This window comes from Adiantum capillus-veneris, chromosome 22 (assembly GCF_014529385.1).
Source record: "Adiantum capillus-veneris isolate H3 chromosome 22, ASM1452938v2, whole genome shotgun sequence".
NCBI classification, from domain to species: Eukaryota; Viridiplantae; Streptophyta; class Polypodiopsida; order Polypodiales; family Pteridaceae; genus Adiantum; species Adiantum capillus-veneris.
The window spans coordinates 129,946,838-129,967,944 of record NC_140952.1 but is presented as its reverse complement, the minus strand read 5'-3'; the positions used below and the strand labels follow the sequence as shown (position 1 = coordinate 129,967,944).

General features: G+C 42.9%; 2 protein-coding genes across 9 annotated transcripts in view; one reads left to right on the top strand and one right to left on the bottom strand.

The window, feature by feature from the left end:
- LOC147430217 (uncharacterized) overlaps positions 1-21,107 on the bottom strand; it is a 124,133-nt gene that overhangs the window by 18,349 nt on the left and 84,677 nt on the right. For all 7 annotated transcript variants that reach the window (XM_086494709.1, XM_086494710.1, XM_086494713.1 and 4 more), the window contains exon 4: positions 20,567-20,681. In XM_086494709.1, coding sequence (XP_086350835.1) covers positions 20,567-20,681 — 115 coding nt within the window. The remainder of the gene's footprint in view (positions 1-20,566; positions 20,682-21,107) is intronic.
- LOC147430218 (uncharacterized) overlaps positions 18,353-21,107 on the top strand; it is a 43,572-nt gene continuing 40,817 nt past the window's right edge. For both annotated transcript variants that reach the window (XM_086494717.1, XM_086494718.1), the window contains exon 1: positions 18,353-18,694. Coding sequence is in view for 1 of the 2 variants with exons in the window: in XM_086494718.1 (XP_086350844.1) it covers positions 18,670-18,694 (25 nt within the window). In the remaining variant the exon portion in view is untranslated. The remainder of the gene's footprint in view (positions 18,695-21,107) is intronic.

Here is a 21,107-nt window from a genome sequence, read left to right as displayed (position 1 = left end):
CGCTTGTGAGACAGCAGACAACCGAGGAGAGTCACCATGTTCCAGTGGCCAGTCGCCCATTGAGCTACCGTAATTGGAAGTTGGTTGGTCTACAGTGGCCATCCGGCGGGCTGTGCCGCTTGTGACGACCACCCACTTGAGTCACAAAGGCATTGTCTATGGGACTGCCCCATGGTGTAGCAGGTTTGGCTTCAAATTTTACGGCTGATGCCAGCCTTGTCGTCAGCTAGGCAATACACTTAGGGTGTTGCTGCCTGGTCCACCCTCACAGGCCCAGCCCTTCGTTTTGAGTTGTCTTCAGCTAGCATGATGATTGTGATACAAGAGGACCGGCCTACAATCCAGCCTGCTACCTACAGAGCTTACGCCTCAGAAGTGGAGCAATGATAGAGAGCTCTGTTGGGAGCTTATTTGCAGCCTAACTCTTTGGTTCATTTGGAGAGCCCGTTGCTGCCGCATCTTCGAGGCCTATCCCATTCCACCGCTGGAGACTGTATGAGATATCTGGCTGGAGCTGATCCATACACTACGAGGATAGTTCGAGAGGCTTTAGGGCAGCTCCGACAGTTTGCGGGAGCACTGCGAGGCATTCCTACGACTTTGGCGTCTAGGGCCTTTCAACAACATGGTCCATGGGTCTAATACATAGCACTACTGGGTTGTTTCCTCCTCCATCTCCTGATTTAGCCGTCATTGTACGTATCTCATTTTTTTAAGGGAAGAGTCTCCCCTCATGCGGATGTAACCCCCTCTTGTCGGGGCAGTTTGTAGCCCCCTGGGCAGTTTTATTAACTAATAGAAGGATCTTTTTCTTGGAAAAGAAAAAGAATCTTGCATGAAGGTGGTAAGGTACGTACTGTTCAATATGTGTCCGGAATGTTAGGTGCGTAGTATTGAATAGTTTAAATTTTGAAATTTTGGACCATATTTTAAAACCTCGATCATAGCATATTGGTGAAGCTGACACACAAATTGTTCATGTGAAGTTATTACTCATGAGTTTAATGAAGACTAGCAGATGCCATAAACTAAGAACTATTTTACAAGACAGTAAAGCACTTGAGTCACCCAACAATAAGCACCAATCAAACTTTATCAACAGCAAAACATATCATATACAGCAAGAGACTCCAAAACTACATGTCCACATGACACCATTTCAAAGAAAGGTCAGCAACCACTCACTCAGCTTACTTTCCATGTGGAATGGGCTAGTAGCCATGGACAGACCGCTAGATGGAGAATACTTGTGCAAGTGTTGAGTTCAAGACTTGAAAGAAAATTGAATTTACTTTCGAGGTAATTTTTGGCACATATAGAAAGAGCCATGGTCCACCCCAAAGGCACTTGATGAGTTCAATTAAAATACTGTTTGGGCACACAAAAAGTGACAACATGATAGATGCTAAACATAAAAGATGTGGATTTTTGCAGGAAATCTAATGAGCACGCACAAGGAAACGAAATGCCGTGAAAACTCGCAACATTGCCATTATACTTTACACAATTAAAAAAGTCACAAGCAAGAGTCTTTGTATGCTGATCATAAAGTACTTCACCTCAGTCAATGCAAAGTATTTTATGGAGTGAGGCGAAATTTCATGTGAAAATTTAGGGTAATCCTGTTTTATTGATACTTCATGACTCGAAAACTTTGAACTTTAAAAGAAAAACTTGAGGCTAAGAGACTCAGACATTGAGAACTCAGATGACCTCATATTGTGTCATTCCTTATAAAGGAGACGAAGACACAAACATCTAAAGAGACACATCCAACCATAAATAGATGTTGGGGTATAAAGCCCAATGTGGTCACCCAGGTAAGTGGGCGGGCCGCCAGGTATGTACACATATTCTTTTGTTAAAACCTAATAAGAACTCACTATGCTCTACACATTACAGTAGAGCGAGTTCACCATATCGTCGTGCTCTTCTTCTCGCACTCTCTCTCGCGTCGTGCTTCCGCTCGTACTCCTTCAACTGGTATCAGAGCTCAGATCGAGGCTCGGGGCAGCGCTGCAGGAGGCTAGAGTCACCAGCTCAAATTGGAGTGAAATTCGACAGGCAAAGACACGGCCCCAAATCTTGTGGGTGAGCCCGTAGGATTTCGGTGTGCTCAGAATTTCATTATGAGGTCATCTCGGTCACCGTTCGGCTTCGACAAACTTCTGCGCAGGCCATTTTCGACTACGTGGTCTCAGCGGGTACAGATCCGACTCTGCAAATTTGGGGTTTTCGGCCTACGACTGCAAGTGCTGAGGATATCGACACTCCCAGAGTGTTGATTTGTGGCTGTCTACACATCGAAGGACGGCTCACAGTTCTTGGAGGCGTGTCACATACGACACGGGTGCATCTACACACAGACTGTAGGCGACATCCACTAGTTCATCAGGTAGCTTGTGTTTGCTGCTTGATATTCCAGATTTCATCCTAGATTTCATCCTGACATTGCAGGTACTTCCACATGGGATGTATTGTCAGAGATGATGTATGTCTGTTGAGGGTTTGTTGGCTGTGAGTCACGCAGCAAACAACCGCCGCAGCGGTTACAACATACAGTGGAAAATTTGTGGATGTATGACTTTGTGGGAAGTCTATGTACTGTCAGATTTACTGCAGCCTTTGTTGAGGGTCGAGTGAGGTTTTATTGAGCTGGGGGATTCTCGAATGTTGAGATCCTTTCGGTGATACAGGTCTTGGAGCGATCCCTCGAGCACCCTTAGATAGGCAGCTAGGATGTATTGACTGTGAGTTAGACAGTTGGGATTGCATCTTTGCTTTACTGCCATGGAGGCATTGTTGCAGTCTATGCTTACAGGACAGTGACAGGACAGTCAGAGACAGTACAGGTGCAGGACAGGTTTACCCACAGCTTAGAGTGTCAAAGAGACAGTGTTTTTGAGCTGTTTTTTGGTCTGTTTTTGAGTACACCAGAGCCATTTTACAAAGGAGACTCTGCCGAAATTTATGCAGAATCTGAAGCTTTCTTGGTTCATTTGACAGGTTGATATTGGTTCAGAGGTCAGTTTACAGGGGAAACTCTGCCGAATTTTTCCCAGGAAAGTAAACTACTGTGAAGCGTAGCTATGGCTGGATCACAGGACACTGCTCTTTACAATATCAAGAAGCTGGATGGAACCAATTTCCCATTGTGGAAGATGCAGATTTGGCACGTGTTGGTACAAAAGAAGCAGATAAAACCTATAAAGCTCAAGGAGATAAAACCAGAAGATATGGACGAAGATGAATGCAGCGAAATGGATGAATTGACACTTTCTACCATTATGCTGACTTTGGCAGAAAGCGTTTACTTCAATGTAGCAGACGAGATGTCGGCTTATCAAGCATGGTTAAAGCTGAGTGATCTTTATGAGAAGCAGAGTGCAGCTTCACAGGTATACTAGCTTAAGAAGCTTGTTGACTTGAAGATGAAAGAAGGGACACCTATGTCCAATCATCTGAATGAATTCAACACAATCTATAGTCAGTTGTCAACTCAAGATGTCAAGTTTGATGAACTTGTTAGAGCTATGTTCCTGTTGATCACCTTGCCGGAAAGTTGGGACACTTTTCACACAGCTTTGAGTAATTCTACACCTCCAGATGGTTTGAACATAGCAGGTGTAGAAGGAAGTCTACTTACTGAAGAAACCAATAGAAAGACAATGGACAAAGGCAAAGGAACAGCCTTAGTTGTCAGGGGAAGGACCAAAGAAAAGTACAAAGGTGGAAAGAGGAATCAGTCTCGTAGCAAGTCCCGCAGTGCTAAAGGCAAGAGTGACATAGAATGCTACCATTGTGGCAAGAAGGGTCACATGAAAAGAGACTGCAGAGAATGGAAAGCAGAAAAAGGCAAAGAGAAAGCTGAAGACCATGGTGAGAAGACCAAGTCCTCAGTGAAGATTCAAGAAATAAATGTGATAAACACTGTTGCAGAGGATGACAGTCTAGTGTCAGGAGACATCTACTTCTTGAAGAATACAATGGACTCAGCTCTTCTTACAGCATCTGATGGAAATGCACTGAGTGACTGGATTATAGACTCAGGGGCAACACTTCATGTGTCTCCAAACAAGGAGTGGTTTACTTCTTATGTGACCACTAAAGATCATGTTCGGCTAGGCAATGGGCAGACATGTGAGATCTTAGATGTTGGAGATGTTCAATTGAAGTTTCAGAATGGCTCTTCTTTCACGCTCAAGAATGTGAGACATGTTCCCGCAATTACAAAGAGCTTGCTCAGCACAGGTTTACTTGATGATACTGGCTACGTCACCACTTTTGGACAGAACATGTGGAAGATATCCAAGGGTTCTATGACAGTAGCACATGGAGTAAAGTCTGGAGGACTTTACATGATTTATGTATCAAATGTCTCTAAAAATGTAATCAATGTAACCGAGCAGCCGAACGTTTCTTTGTGGCATAGCCGGTTAGGACATATGTCCAAGAAGGGAATGGAAATCTTGTCTCATTCTGGTTATTTTCCTGGCTTTTTCATTTAATGATTTTGAATTCTGTGAACATTGTCTGTATGGTAAGCAAACACAGCAGCCACATAAGCATAGAAGCAATAGAAGAGATACACAGTTGGCACTTGTTCATAGTGATTTGTGTGGACCTATCCCTAACCTATCTCTAGGGGGAGCTTCTTACTTTATGACATTTATAGATGATTACTCGAGGAAAGTAAGGGTTTACTTTCTCAAGCACAAGGATGAAGCGTTTAGTGTTTTCAAAACGTTTGTGACACTTGTGGAGAATCAGAGTGGCAAGAAGCTTAAATGCTTACGCACTAACAATGGTGGAGAGTATGTTTCAAAGGCCTTTCAGGACTTTTGTGAGTCAAAAGGTATAAAACGTGAACTTACTGCTCCTTACAATCCTCCTCAAAATGGTGTTGCTGAGAGGATGAATAGGACCATACAAGAGAAGGTCAGAAGTATGTTGTCTAATGTACAGCTGCCAAATGGGTTTTGGGCTGAAGCTGTATCAACAGCTGTTCATCTTGTAAATAGATCTCCTAGCAAGGTTTTGCAAAAGGATTCAGTGCCAGAGATGGTATGGTCAGGCAAAATGCCCTCATACAAGCATCTCAGAGTCTTTGGCTGTGAGGCATATACTCACGTTCCAAAGGAATTTAGGAACAAACTTGAGCCAAAGAGTAGAAAGTGCATCTTTCTAGGCTATGGTAATTCTGGTGAGATGGGGTACAGACTTTGGGATCCCGAATCCAGAAAGGTTGTCCGCAGCATTGATGTTCACTTTAATGAATCCAAATATCCTTCTAAACCAGAGAGGGTTGAGGAGATTAGAAGAGTTGTCTTCCAAGAAGATGGACCTGCACGTGCAAGACAAAATGTCAGGGCTCAAGAGGAGCAAGGACAGGATAGAGTGGAACCACAGGTTGTGGTTGAGCCTGAGCCACCTATTGTGCGTAGATTTGGACGTGTCACGCGACCTCCTGATAGGTTTGTTCCATCTATGAACTATGTCATGTTGACTGATTGCAATGAGCCTTCATGTTACAAGGAAGCAGTGCAAATGAAGGACTCCGGGAATTGGAAATTGGCCATGCAGTCAGAGATGACAGCTCTGCATAAAAACCAGACATGGAAGCTAGTTAAATTACCACGGGGCAAAAAGGCTCTACCTTGTAAATGGGTTTACAGGTATAAGATCACCGCTCATGATAGTCAGCCAAAGTACAAAGCAAGGCTTGTTGCCAAGGGCTTTAAGCAAGAACAAGGCATTGACTTTGATGAAGTCTTCTCTCCGGTGGTCAAGATGACTACATTGAGATGCTTTCTTGCATTGGTTGCCATATTAGATTTGGTGTTGCACCAAATGGATGTCAAGACAGCATTCTTGCATGGTGATTTAGATGTGGAAATTTACATGCAGCAGCCAGAAGGGTTTGTTGAGAAAGGCAAGGAAGATTGGGTATGCCAGTTGTTAAAGAGTCTTTATGGCTTAAAACAATCACCGAGGGCATGGTACCATAAATTCCACAAGTTTATGCTTTCTCAAGGCTAAAAACGTAGTGAGTTCGATCACTGTCTATATACAAAGAAGGCTAAGGATGGTAGTTGGCTGATCCTTATTTTGTATGTGGATGACATGTTGATTGCTGGCAAGCACTTGGAAGAAATTTCAGCTTTGAAGTCAAAGATGGCAAAATCGTTTGACATGAAAGACATGGGTGAGGCAAGTCATATACTTGGTATGCGCATTGAGAGAGACAGATCAAAGACGTTGATTTGGTTATCTCAAACAGAGTATATTGACAAGGTTTTGCAACGTTTCAATATGGAGAAGGGAAAGGCACTGAGTCTTCCATTGCCACCATATGTGAAACTTAGCAAACAAGATTGTCCTGTGTCTGAGGAAGAACAGGCTGAAATGGATAAGATTCCATATGCGTTTGCAGTGGGTAGTTTGATGTATGCAATGATTGCTACTCGCCCAGACATTGCATTTGCAGTCGGAGTAGTAAGTCGATACATGTCAAACCCAGGCAAGAAACATTGGGAGGCAGTGAAAGGAATATTGAGATACCTAAAAGCTACAAAGAGTATGCGTATATGCTATGGGAGTCAGGAGCTAAGTGTAAAGGGTTTTACAGACTCAGATTATGCAGGTGACTTAGACAACCGAAGGTCTACGTCAAGGTATGTCTTTACATTGGCTGGTGGAGCAGTATCATGGCGTTCTAGATTACAAGATTGTGTTACTCAGTCTACTACAGAGGCTGAATATGTTGCAGCATCAGAGGCATGCAAAGAATCAATTTGGCTTAATCGACTAGTAACAGATTTGGGAATCAAAGAAGAGATGCCTGTGTTATATTGTGATAGACAAAGTGCTATACAATTGGCTTGCAATCCAGTTTATCACTCAAAGACAAAGCATGTGGATGTGAAGTATCATTTCATCAGGGAAATGCTCGAGGATAAGCAACTTCAGCTTGTCAAAGTTCACACCACAGAAAATCCTGCTGATCTACTTACAAAAGGACTTCCCTCAGAGAGCTTTGCGCATTTTCGCAATCAGTTAGGTGTAGGGTAGTACATCACTTGTATACATCTCTTGTATATTAGCTTGTATAGTAGCTTCTCTCACACTTAAAGTACCACATTGTACTTTAAGTGGGAGGTTGTTGGGGTATAAAGCCCAATGTGGTCGCCCAGGTAAGTGGGCGGGCCGCCAGGTATGTACACATATTCTTTTGTTAAAACCTAATAAGAACTCACTATGCTCTACACATTACAGTAGAGCGAGTTCACCATATCGTCGTGCTCTTCTTCTCGCACTCTCTCTCGCGTCGCACTTCCGCTCGTACTCCTTCAATAGACATGTCTTTAGGCTAATAGATGCATCCTTTTGGTGAAGAGCTGCAAGTGATCGATAACGCGGCACAACCGATTAACAAAGCAACATGGCCAATCGTCCAAGGAGTGGCAATTCGGTGAAGAGACATGTCCTTTGGGGAAGAGCCGTGAACAGCTGAGGCTAGGAGTCTCTTTGGCTAGCCATTCATCGATGATGAACTATGACCTAAGAAGCTAATGTAATAACATCCACGAATCGTGACATCCTTTTGCATTTGAAATGAGAGCCTTGATCAAATAAATGACTTCTGCTGTTGATAAAATTCTGAAAAACCACTACATCTAGATCTTTATTCTTCGAGCCATATGAAACTTTAAGTTTCTTAAGCTTCTGTCTTGACTTTTGCTTCTAATTGAACCGCTTTGCATTTATTGCTGAATCCCATGTCGTTGCATCACTCACAAACTTCTTGACTAAATTTGGCTTCAAGAGGTTGATTGTGTTAGGAGAGTATTCCGCTAAAGAGACCATGGGGTTTATGAGTTGAAGCTCAGAATCGTGTTGTTGCAAAGTAAAAAGAACACTTACATCTATTGGAATCACTTGAGAAAAAGTCTCCAATGAAGAGGATTTCAAAGGAGGACACCAATTATGTTCAGATAATGTATCCCAAAATTTGTCAGATTATGTTAAAATTTGTCAAAATCGTCTTCAAACTTTGAAACTTCAGAGTTTGCAATTGGAACATCAAGTGCATCAAAGAAAGCGGAGCATTTTCAAAGTCTGCAACCATATCTTCGTCCTTCAAGGGAATATCAATTGCTATTGCTTCATTGTTTTCTTCCATCACGTGACTCCTTGTAAAAACATCTCATGTCCATCTTTGGATAGACTATAAGTATGTTCTCGAAAGCTAATGAATCATGCTGGACCAACCACTGCTGATCAAGAATCATATCATATTGGGACAAAAGCAATAGCTTCAAAATCCAGATTATCTTCGTCATCTTCAAAGAAAAATTGCAATTGCTAACACATGTTAAAAACGATTCATTTGAGTGATTCCTCTGTTCTATTGACCCTCTCCAATTAGGTCTTAAGTCTCCTTGGAACTCTCAATAGTCACCGCATCAATACTTTGGTGGATAGTGGATGCTCCAAGAACTTGTTCATTACCAACTTAGTATCTCAACTACTAAGTGCATGTCATATAGCTAAGAGACTAAGTTGGTAATGAACAAGTTATTGGAGCATCCACTATCCACCAAAGTATTGATGCGGTGACTATTGAGAGTTCCAAGGAGACTTAAGACCTAGTTGGAGAGGATCAATAGAACAGAGGAATTACTCCACGCATTCTTCACCAAGATGGTAGCATCAGCTAAGCCATGAATTGTATCGACCAGACTTTCCTTTGTTCTTAGCCGAAACATGGCTTTTGGGAGTCAAAAGGGCTTCAACATTAGTGTTTCTTCTCAAATTAAAAGGATTTTGTTACAAAGTTGGTGACGTGTTAGGGAACCTAAAGAACCCAACATTGGACTACCGGTCGAGAACTCAAGCAAACCCTAAAAATTGATGATGTGGCAACGTGTACAAACCAGCCCGCATTTTGTGGAGATCCATGCTGACGTGGAAGAGGGCTACACGAACAACCGCAAATTCCGGAATTGCTTTTGGACACCAAGCCTTGGACCTAAGAGCTTTGAGGGGCCTAGCTTTTCATAGCAATTGTTTTTGGGGCAAAGGGCCTCTAACTTTTTTGTAAATCTGATTTGATTAATTTACAAGTGGGAAACCTCAAACCGAGGAAAACCCACCAAAAGGATCAGATACAAGGGGAAGAACACAACTGTGTTCTGCGATGTAAAATCGCTAAAAGCAAACATAGAAGAGTTGCAAGATTTCCAAGGATATGTCCCCAGTGTCAAAGGCAAAATGTAACGATTGCCTCAACGAAATCTTGAAGGATGGAAAAGGGTCCGTCTCACGACGGTGAAACATACGGAGATTGCAATGGTGCCACAGAGACCATAGCGACTAAAATCTGACCCACATGAAGAAGATGGCAAAACGCTGGAGGGAAGTTGGAAGAATGCCAAAAAGCCAGAAACGTTTGTGGAAAACTGCCGAGGGAAATCGAAGATTCATACAAGCAGAAACGCATCGAAGGAATGTCCTAGTGCAGCGACAATCCCAAAGCAGATGTCTGGCATTCTCATCAACAGCGAGGCAGCTGACACAACGAGAGGAGCTAATGTGACCCGCTGCAATGAGAGTTCCAACGGGAAGAACTCCCAACAAACAACGCCAAATAAACAGACGCTCCTTAAGAGGCAAGCAAGACTTCCAAATCGCAGTGAGAGCCTGTCTCCACCATCGTTCAGATTTGTGCAAAGCCCAGAGCGCATTACAGTGATCAGCCAGCCAACAGTCTTGCACAAGAGAAGCATAGATATGTCGGGCAGAAATTGCATCCATAGGAGTATCCCATAGAGTCCAATCCTGCATACGACAACAACCTGCCAACGGCTGAATAGGGAGAAAATCAACAGTCATAAGCTGAAGCAGGCGCCAAATCTGACGATAATGCATGCCCAACTCAAAGCGTGCTGCTGCCTGAGAAAAGGTAAGCAAATTCCCAGATGAATCCACCACATCATCCACTGTGCATATGCCACGACCAGAGACAAAGTAGGCTTGACAAGGCGAGTGATCAACCAGGGTGAGAGAAAACACCTTACTCCAATGAATGCTTTCCAAACGCAAGGAATTGCCATCTGCTTGCGGCCTACCATGCCAGTAGAGATGATCCGTAACAACTTTCCAAGCGGAGAGCAAGGCAGAGGTGAATAAGCAACCAGGAACATGACCATCCATCTTGCCAAACACGATCTCCCAAAGGGAAGTCTGCCAACGACCAAAAGCAGGAGTGGTAGCGTGCCGACAGAGATCAGCGACCATAACTGTCCAAGGCTGAGATTGCCACACAAGGGTAGGTAATAACATAGCCTTCCTTGCCAATGCATGGCGTCGAAGGTCCAAAATATTCAGTCCCCCCAAGACGCTTCGGAGTGCAAAGTTTCTCCATTGCTAACAAACGGAGGCCTTTCTTACGAGTACTACTGCACCACAAGTGAGATACAATATTGGACATAAGCAATGAGAGACGGGAGCGAGGCCAATGCAACAACGGCAAGTAAAATTGAACATATGTCATCATGATACTTTGCAGAATATGAAGTCGAACATGTAGCGGCCATGTAGACAGTTTCCAATAGTACAATTTGACATTCAGTCCGTGCATAACCCAATCAATTTGTTGTGTATTGGTTACTTGCCAGCCGATAGGGTATTCTAAGTGCCTGACCACCACCTGCGGATCAAGAATCTCACCAGGCCACAGAAGACGATGCCAGTCACAAACATCCGAAGGTAGGAGTTTAGATTTGTGAAAGTTAACCTTAAGGCCTACTGCCAAGCCAAATGTATCCAATGCCTGCATAATTTTACGCACATCATCCTGGTTATTGCGGGGCATGAACAACGAATCGTCAGCATAGGCCTGCCCTGCGAAGTCTTTGCCAGTGGGTAATTTCAGCCCATGAAGACGACCTAGCGAAATCAAATGATCCAAATACAATAACAAGGGATGGGTGGCAATAGCATATAACAAGGCGCTAAGCGGGCAACCCTGTCTCATAGAGCATCCAAGAGGCCAAGGTTCTAACAGCTCCCCATCAAGGAGGCCTGAAGATGTACTGTGGTCATACAAGAAGTATACCACATTATCCATCTTAGGACCAAATCCAAGGGCCCGCATCGCGACGGCAATGAAATCCCATTGTACCATATCGAAAGCCTTTTCAGTGTCCACCTGCATCACAAGAACATCATGCTGGGTATACTTTGCATATTCCAATCCAATCAATACATTAGCCAGATTATCCAAAATCTGGCGACAAGGAATAAAGCCATACTACACGGAATGGATACCAGCCATAAGAGGTTCCTTGATACGGTTCACAATGATTTTAGCCAAGATTTTATATATAACTGGCATAAGAGTTATCAGCCCCAATGCGAGAACTGCTCACAAAGCACTTGTTTTGGCAATAACTTCAGCAAACCCTCTTTCCAAGACATCGGCAAACACTGCTTCGCCCATGCAATGTTCATCATGTAAAGCAAAGGTTCTTTCAGAGGCTCCCAAAAGGCGATGAAAAATTCCACAATGAGCCCATCCCAACCAAGCGAACGCCATCTACCAAGAGCGAGCAAATGCCGAGCGCAATTCAGTTTCAGTAAAATCCGCCTCCATGGCCAAAGCATCATGAGGTAGGACAATTGAATGCACTGTAGATAACAAAATTTGGCGTACATTAATAACTTCAGCAGATGCCGCGGGGGGGGTGGCGAAAACATTCCTAAAATGTGACACCATGGCATCCGCAAGGTCACGCTTCGAGGTTGTCCAGAGACTCCAGGTCGGAACATAACCCACTTAATAGTTTGAGAAGCCATTGAATGATGCAAGTGCTTAAAAAACTGTTTCGAGGCACATCCCTTGTCCACAAAAGCTCAATGGCGAGCACGAGTCTGCCATTTAACCAATTTTCGTTTATCATTATGCTGCAAACTCACCCGGGCCTGACAAAGGGCTATCAATTCACTTTCTAACAATGAACGTGTGTCAGCTAAGAGTTGGAGCTATTGATACAGATGTTTGGCGTCGTCAACATCACCACGTAATTGAAACATGTACTGCTTACCATAGCTTACCATAGTCCTGAATTACACTCTGTACTCGTACAACAAAGCGAACCCAAGCAACATCAGGATCAAGATACATTTGAGCAACTAAAGGGGGAATAACATCATAAATCATCTTGCGGAATGCTTCATGTGAAAGATAAGCATTGTTGATGTGCAGCATGCGTTTCTTAGAAAGTGGTTGATCAGAGCGTTGTTGCCCATAGCGCAACAGCATCACAATAGGAGTATGATCAGATAAAAGCAAAGAATGGTCTATGCGCATTTCGCATACAAACTCATCAAATTGTTGCATGCCGAGGGCATACCACCGATCTAATCTGGCACGATATGTAGAAAAGGCATTATGTTGAAAAGTGTACCCCGAAATATTAGGATGCAAGAGGGTCCACAAGTCCAACATCTGTGTGCATGCAACAAGATCTGTCCAAGCATGCAATTCTATGCTAAGCATGCGGGAATGTCCTGTGGTGTTATCCGATAAAGCGGGTGCATTGTTAAAACCACCACAAAGCAGGGCATTGGAAAGCCATGGATAAGAAGATATCTCACGTCACAATGCAGCTCGTTGTCGTAGGCCGTATACACATAGACACCACCAAATTCATAAACTGGCCATTGATCGTGCATTGGACCACCATCCAACGACCCTCTAGATCATTATACGCCAGAACAGGCTGCAACTCATGCCTAACCATAATCAAAACACTCGAAAAAACCGACAAACCAGCATATGCTATCCAGTACCCTGCAAAGTACGAGCAATGCCCAGCATATTCATGCTTATTATGCTCCTGCAAAACCACAATGTCTGCCATACATGTATGTACATAGTGCCAGGTTAATCTCCATTTGTCAGGGTTACATAACCCACGCACATTATATGAAATGCATTTAGCACAACTATGCATTGAAGAGATATGTACATAGGCAAAGGAAGGAAGGGACTAAGTTGACGTGCCTATAAGCACATCAACATCAGCAACCTGTGACTCAACCACTGTGTTCTGCATGCCTGTCTCAGAGGCAACAAAGCCTGCAAGTGATTGAGAAGTACCATGAACCACGGCATCTCTATAAGGGTGCACCACCTTATTCCATGCATCCTCAAGAGTGCAAGTATCATTACAAGGAAGAGATTTTTGCCCCGTAGATTTCACTTCAAGAGGTACGAGAGGAGAGCTGCGAACGCATCTTAACAGTTTTCTTGGGAGTCACCCAGGGAGATCCATCCGCCGAGTCCACCTTTTTCTCCTTGTTTTTGGTTTCAAGAGTAGACACAGACTTTCCTTTACCGAGAGGATTGGGGGAAACAGCAGGTTTGACCTTGCCTTTATCCACAAGGAGATCCATCCGCCGAGTCCACCTTTTTCCCCTTGTTTTTGCCCCCGTAGATTTCACTTCAAGAGGTACATAATTACGAGAGGAGAGCTGCGAACGCATCTTAACAGTTTTCTTGGGAGTCACCCAGGGAGATCCATCCGCTGAGTCCACCTTTTTCCCCTTGTTTTTGGTTTCAAGAGTAGACACAGACTTTCCTTTACAGAGAGGATTGGGGGAAACAGTAGGTTTGACCTTGCCTTTATCCACAGATAAAACGTCAGGCAACGAAGAAGCCGTAACAACGGCAGATCTGGGATGAGGGACTTCTCTCTCAGTAGAAACCACAATTTGAGGAACAGCGGAAGGAGGGGGTTGCAAATAGGCTCAGAACATTCAGATTGCATGTGACCAAATTTTCCACAACAAAAACATGAATTTGAAAATTTTCCCCATCTGAGCTTAAAAGGGCGTTTCCCAATGAGAGGGTCTACCTTCAGGGGTGGGAACATCCATAATCCCAAAGCACACAAAAGCGATCTGTATTGGCATCAAGCTCAGGAGGAAAAATTACTTTCCCCAAACGTGAGGCAAGCATAGGAAGAAAGTGGCGCCAAGTGCGTGGGAAATCGAGAATTTCCACCCATACCGGGCACTTATGATGGATTAGACTTTGATAGTCCTTGGTAAGGGCCCACGACAATACATGTGTCATCTGAGTATCTAAAAGAACGGAGACAACTCAAGCAACATATTACATGCATCAGTGTCTGCCAACAAAACTTCATAGAATCCTCTGGCACCGAAGTAAACACCTCAAACCGCTTGGCGTTTAAGAAGAAAGTCTACCCATTGACCCACATCTTGTACAATAGACATCTTGCCCGTGAAGAACAAAATAACTGCATTTAAGGCATATTGCGCCACTGGGTCCATCAAAGCTTGAACAGGAATGAGCGCTTCAGTAGCAGGTTCCTGCCCCTCCCAAGCGTTCTGAGCACCTTCAAAATCTTCTGACAAACAAGCTCGAATTTCACCTCTAACACTAGTTTGATTGATAAAAAGGACACTATAGTATCCTTATTTCTTGCTTTTTTTTATAAAAAAAATATTCTAGAAAAGCCATCCAAAACCTTTGTTAAGCTTAAAAGATGCTAGCTAAAGTATCTATTAAAGTTTTAATTCGTTATTTTTGAGCATGAACTCTTATGGAATTACACTCATGAAAGCCACTTGCACAAAACAACAACAGACATTTCTTTAAAATGCATCACTCAATCATAGAAAAAAATGAGCAAGATATATGCAATAATCTATGTTAGTGCTTCATATTTTTGCAAGCTTCATGCAAAAGAATAATCTTTTTTAACAATAATTAAATAGGTGAAGTTGTATGGGATTGATGTGCACCTTTTGTGAATTCAATTCTTGACAAAGTAAACCATGTCTTTCATGCAACTCTACATTCTTTTATACTACGTATGTATCAATTATTAGTATTTGATATTTAACTAAGCCACATTTGGTGAATTACATCGGATCCTCAGCACTGCACTTATTGAAACTCTTATTTTTAAATCATGAGAGATTAGACTCAAAATTGAATCTATCATTGAACTTTCTTATTCATACTAGTTACATGCGTGAAAATTTAGATGCATCTGGGGAAACTTTAAGCACACTTTCTTGGGTTTTTTATTAGGATACTTGTTTTACAATAAATCTTACAACGTAAAATATCTAAAATGAGCTTGATATGTAAGATGTAAGTGAGTTTGAGACCTTGAAAAATGCTTGTTGATGGGTTTTAACCAATAGATATAATATAGACCTTAGATTTTGCACAAGAACCTCATCATGTTGGGAAAAGAGGCTTTGAAAGACCACATATTGGCTCTTTGTCAACATTTTCAACAATTGGGTTTTTTATCTGTAGCACATATTTGCAATAAGAACTAAGTTTCACAATTTAAGTTCTTGTTAAAATAAGTGTATTTCCATTCACAAACAATCAAACCTATACAAAATCTATATTTGCTAAGTAATTATAAGCAATTTATGACAATCTTGGACAAAACTGCACTAAACTTTCACAAAAAAATTTCACCTTAAAACTTATCACAAAAATCTTAATTTAGCAAGGATTTTCCTCGAGCAAAATTTTCTTACAATATTCACCACATAACCTACCTAGATAATGAGCATGGCCTATGAAACTTATTTCTAGCTTCACTAAATAATTATGACAAGTTGGAAAAAAAAACAGGACACTTTAGTGTCTCTAGACATTTGAGTGGCCAATTACAAAACTAATGTTAAATATGAGCCTTAGGGGCTTACTCTGGCATTCCAAGTGTGTGCGGAAGCAGAGACCGAGTCACTCGACAGTTGTACCTTTGTGGAGCAATATATAAGAAATACAGAAAGGGGAGCCATGATTTTGGGGCCATTGCTCTGGGAGTGAAACTCTACCACTCCGTGTCTATCATGTGGATCTTCTCTCTCTCTCTCTCTCTCTCTCTCTCTCTATACCAGGTGCTTAGGCTTGTACCTACTGGAACTACATCGGCACAAGGATAATCTAATGAGAAGACAAAGAGCACTACAGCCTCAGAGGCACATCACAGATTTCTTCGGATCGAGAGAAGCAGGAATGGAAGGAGAAGCAAGAGGCCAGCAGCAAGCACAAAGGAGTACTCACATTCATACCAAAGGCACCCTCATTGACAGGGCGATTGAGCTTAGGAAATCGAGACGACCACGACCGAGATGGAGAAGCACACTTCGTTGGAGGAGACTACAACAAAGGATTAGAAGTATTCTAGCCAGACACCCAGAATGCTACTTTGTATTTAGTTTTTCACATTTATTTTCACACTTTCACACTTTTCAGACATTGTAACAGATTCGCCACTTTTGTATCAGTTTGGTCTCATAGGTCACTCTGGCCTTTTGAAGACGTTAATATGACATTCATTTCATTTTCATTTCATTTCTCTCTCTTCAGTTGTGTTTGAAGCGCTAAAGTCTGTTTCACTTCTATCTCTTCACTTGGCACGTGGTGCCCACCCGTCACAAATTTGGTTGCTTGGGGCACTCATACCAACGATGGTCACTTCTGATGCTCCATTGACCTCTCAATTACCTTGCATGATCCAAAAAATTATTCCCCCTTTAACTCTCGAGGCTCACACCCCACCCACCTCTCATGGGAAGAGTATTCAGGACTATGGCTAATGAAGGTGCTCAATCACTTGCAAATGAAATACATCAACACCCTATTTCCATAGCGAATTCAACCCCATGTATATCCTATTTCAATTAAATCAAAGGACCTTATCCCAAGCTTTGCCATTATTATCCTCAATTAATTATTCCCAGTCCGCATCTCAAAGATGGCAGGTCTACTATCAAGATTAACACCTTTCCTGGCATCCAAAGATAGACATTGCGCTTTGCACTCTCTATAGCAGTTAGATGTGGTTTTTAACAATAATAATTACAAAGATGCAGGTGCCATATGAGGTCTTTGGAGAAGAATATGGAGCTACACTTGTAGTGATGGAAACACTTACTTAATACTAGATCAATATCTCACATGCATGGCTTGTGAGATCCTTGTTATGCTAGATTGGCCTTTGAATCATCTCAACAGTAACCATGCAGAGAGACCAAAGTAACCAAGAAACACGCTTCTGGGCTCAAAAACCTCAGAAATTCGAAACACCTAAAACGTTTCAGAAACGAGGGTTTATATCTTTTTTCAGCCAAGGATTTCTTATAAATGTTTTAAAAATTTACTTTTTTTTCTTGAGCTATTGTTTGTGAGGTTGAAGCGAATATCGCTGATCATGGGCGGCTTCAACCACTGCACAACTGCTTTTCCGCTTCTGCTTCTCCTATGTTCTATTGTTTCTTTTTCTTTCCCTCCTTTTTCTTCTTTCTCCCTCTCTTCTTTCTACTTCTTCTCCTCCTCCTCCTTCCTCTTTTTCTCTCTCTCTCATGTATTTTCCCTCATCCTATCTGGACCATAAATTGATATACTTCTACCTTGTCGGCACTGCCTGCAGTGATATAGGCGTGGTGCCTATGAAATGTTGTACACAACTTTTAGGCTTTTTGAAGCTATTTTAAGATGCTATTCTTTGGAGCCATGCTTGTTGTAGTAAAAATAGCACGCACTTTACAAAAGCCGACAGTAGCAAACTCTCTCCAGTCGCTCTCGTCTCAGGCAATTCTCTGTAAGCAACTCTCTCTCTCTCTCTGATCAGGCAGTGCCGCAGTCGTCAAGTTAGTGACGGCCTTGTTTCGTCAAGCAATTCTCTGTAAGCAACTCTCTCTCTCTCTCTCTCTCTCTCTCTCTCTGATCAGGCAGTGCCGCCGTCGTCAAGTTAGTGACGGCCTTGTTTCGTTAAGCAACTTGCTCCAAAGTTTTGTTCAATCTTCCACTTTTCCAAATTCCCCAAATTGACAGTGTTCCTAGCGACGTCCACCGCTGAATTGGGCAACTTGTCCAATTTTTCAATTTGTTGCAGTTTTCCCAATTTGCCCACGGTAGCTCCCAGAAAGGTCTAGCAATCCCTTTTTTTGAGTATGTACCTCCCAATAAGTGTGTTCACTACAACTCTACTCTCTCTTCGTAATTGCAGCCTTCACTAGAGTTTGAGTTGTGTCTCTCAACTTGTGGTGTGCTTAAACTTTACAACCTCTCACGACATTCTAAGTACCCAATACCTAGCTAGTTCCAAGTAGGCCTACAAAACCACTTTAAAATTATTAGGTCTAATTATTTTCTTGTATTTATAAACAAAAAAAATAACAAAATCTTCACATTTCTTAGCTGAAGGATGAAATGTTTCTTCTTAAAAGCTAAGAAACCTCGAAACATTCAAAACCCTAAAACATTTTCGGTGATTTTCGGCCTTGCCCTCATGTTTATATAAGGGATACCCCCGTTTTTGGACAATGTTGTGCCGGCTTGCACCAAAGTTGTATGGATTTATGCCTTGTCGTACTGACCAGCTTTGCTTCAGCATTGCAGGCATGGCTGGTTCTACAATTAACGAAGCCCTGTTTTTCATTCTTCATTTCTGTTTAAACCGTGTGGATACCTCCTCTAATCAAGCGGCTCAACTTGATGAATCATGATCGTCAAGGATCTCATAAAGTCAATTTTGCAGGAATTTTGTAGCACATGGAGACCACAGAAAGTGAGCATGCGGACCATGTGGCTGGAGGCTCATGGAGGCAAACCTATGGTTGGGAGGTTAGCTCAGATAAATAGCTGTAGAGTGTGAGCATTGCTTAGGAAGCAATAATGAAGCCCTGTTTTTCTTTTTTAAATATGTTGAAACCACGTGGGTACGTCCTCTAATCAGGCGGCTCAACTTGATGAATCATGATTAGAGCCCCGTCCCCCCTAGCGTAACGAAGGGCTACAGAGCATTGTTATCTCATGTGCCAGAAGCTTCCCTGCACGGTCACACACAGTGCAGCTGTTGTGCCATAGTGACGAGCACACTTGCGCTAGGCAGCATCTGATTTACTCGCAGCAGCCTGTGCCCACGATTTGAATCGCTTTTTCCCATTTTGGGCTCGTGTAATGCCTATGCTCTATAAAAATTGGCTTTGGGGCACAGTTTTGCAGGGGTTGGAGCGGCTAACTGCGGCACTGTAAGCCTTCAGCAGGACCGCTTCACCTAGCACTTGCAGAGCTTTGAACCCCCTCAAGCACCAGACGGGATGGGGCTCTTACCAAGTATTTCATAAAGCCATTTTGCAGAAATTTTGGAGCACATGCAGACCAAAGAAAGTGAGCATGTGGACCATGTGGCCAGAGGCTCATGGATGCACACCTTTAGGTGGGAGGCTACCTCAGATGAATAGCCGGAGAGTGTGAACATTGCTTGGGGGCAATAATGAATTCTCCCAAGCATTGCTCTCCAGATTCAATGCTCTGAAGATCATTACACCAAGGTAGCGTGATGAGCCAAAAATTACCATTCCCAGTAGTCACATGAAAAGGGAAACATATCTGGAAACAACTAGGTAAACCATTTTAAAGCGTGGTAACGAGCTTAAGACTTAGAAACAGCTCATTCTGGTCACAAAACTTCAAAAATTAACCATGGACACACATGGAACTTTAAAACCAGTAAATGACTTTGCGAGGGCTAAAATGGAAGTTTCCTACAACTAGTCCAACAGTTAGCAATGCCTGAAAGGCTTCGTATTAAAATGTCTTTGGCAGCATAGGGTGACAGGCTTCACTATCTCTATGGAGCTTGAGAGCAGTCTCAGGGCTCATCCAATGCCTATGGGGTAGGGAATGGTCGTGTAGTGGCCATTCCTTGTAAAACGGACAACCACAAGGGGTCCAGTGGTGGCCGGGAGCCATTGTGGAAGCAAGTTTTGCAGGGAATGGCCATTGCATGACCTTTCCCGGCCATCACAATCGGGACGGAGGACACACAGTGGATGCATCAGAGGTTGATACATCAACAGGAAAAAGATTTGACTATGCATTATCCTGACAAATGCTAAGATGGCATGCATGGGTTGGCAGGAGGTGGAGACATTCCGCATGCTGATGTGGCGTTGATTTCATGCTCTAAGCGGATTCAGTTGATTGGAAAAGGCTGCAGGAATTTACGGCAGCTGATGTGGCAATCATCAATTGGCTGCAGGCTGAAATTCCGGCCAAGAATGGCGAGCAGATAGACGGCTAGGATGTGCTGCTTCCCGACCCCCAACTGTGACGGAAGAGAACAAATCTTTTCTTGTGAGGACAAGCTCCAACATCAGCCAAACCTTGGTCCCTCACTAAGGATAATATACTCGGCCTTGAAAGCAAGATGTAGGAACCCCAGTGTTCTGAATAACATTTCAATTTGTAACTTATCCTAAAATTCGTTTCAAACAAGTCATCTTTGTCTCTAGGCCTGTTCTTCTAGTGGAGCGCACTACTTTCGTGACTTTTCTTTGTACATGCCCCTCGCTTCGCTTCAGCAGAAGTCCATTTGACAAGTGAGCTAAAAGAGTCACTTGCTTTGTTCAAAGACACTCTGTTTTGTAAAAATTATGCCAGAAAATGGACCGATAAAGAAGATAAAAGCTTTGCCAGATTGATGATACTAACCAAAATGGAAGTTGCCCCCTGCATCAACTAGCTTTTGTGTGTCATTACTGATCAAGTTCAGCAACCGCCCTTCATTGATGACTTCATTGGCAACTGCTAGGTTCATCGATAAAAGCTACATACGGAAAAAAAGGCTGTTAGTCTCATGAGGCTATTGTCGCTATCACAACGTATTCACAAAATGATGCAGCCTAGCTTCAACAAAAAGACCCCGTCTGGGGTTAAGCAACAGCGGAGACCAAAAATCAACTGCCAAGTGAAGTACCCCTTTCTGAACCTTCCTTTGCAAAAGCCCCTCCCTTCCTCACTTCGACCATAAGCCCATTCAGCAACTACAAAAGCCACTAGCGGTGAAGATGACAGAGAGCAACTACAAGAAGCTCGACGTCGGGCACATGCCCGCCAACTGGTAAATCTGATAGTGAAAGGTAAGAAGCGAAAAAGCAAAATAGAAACAAGACAAAACCGAAGAGCAATAACAAATAGAAAAAGGAAAAGCGGCTGAACAGAAAGAAGGTAACCAAATCCGAAACATGCAGGC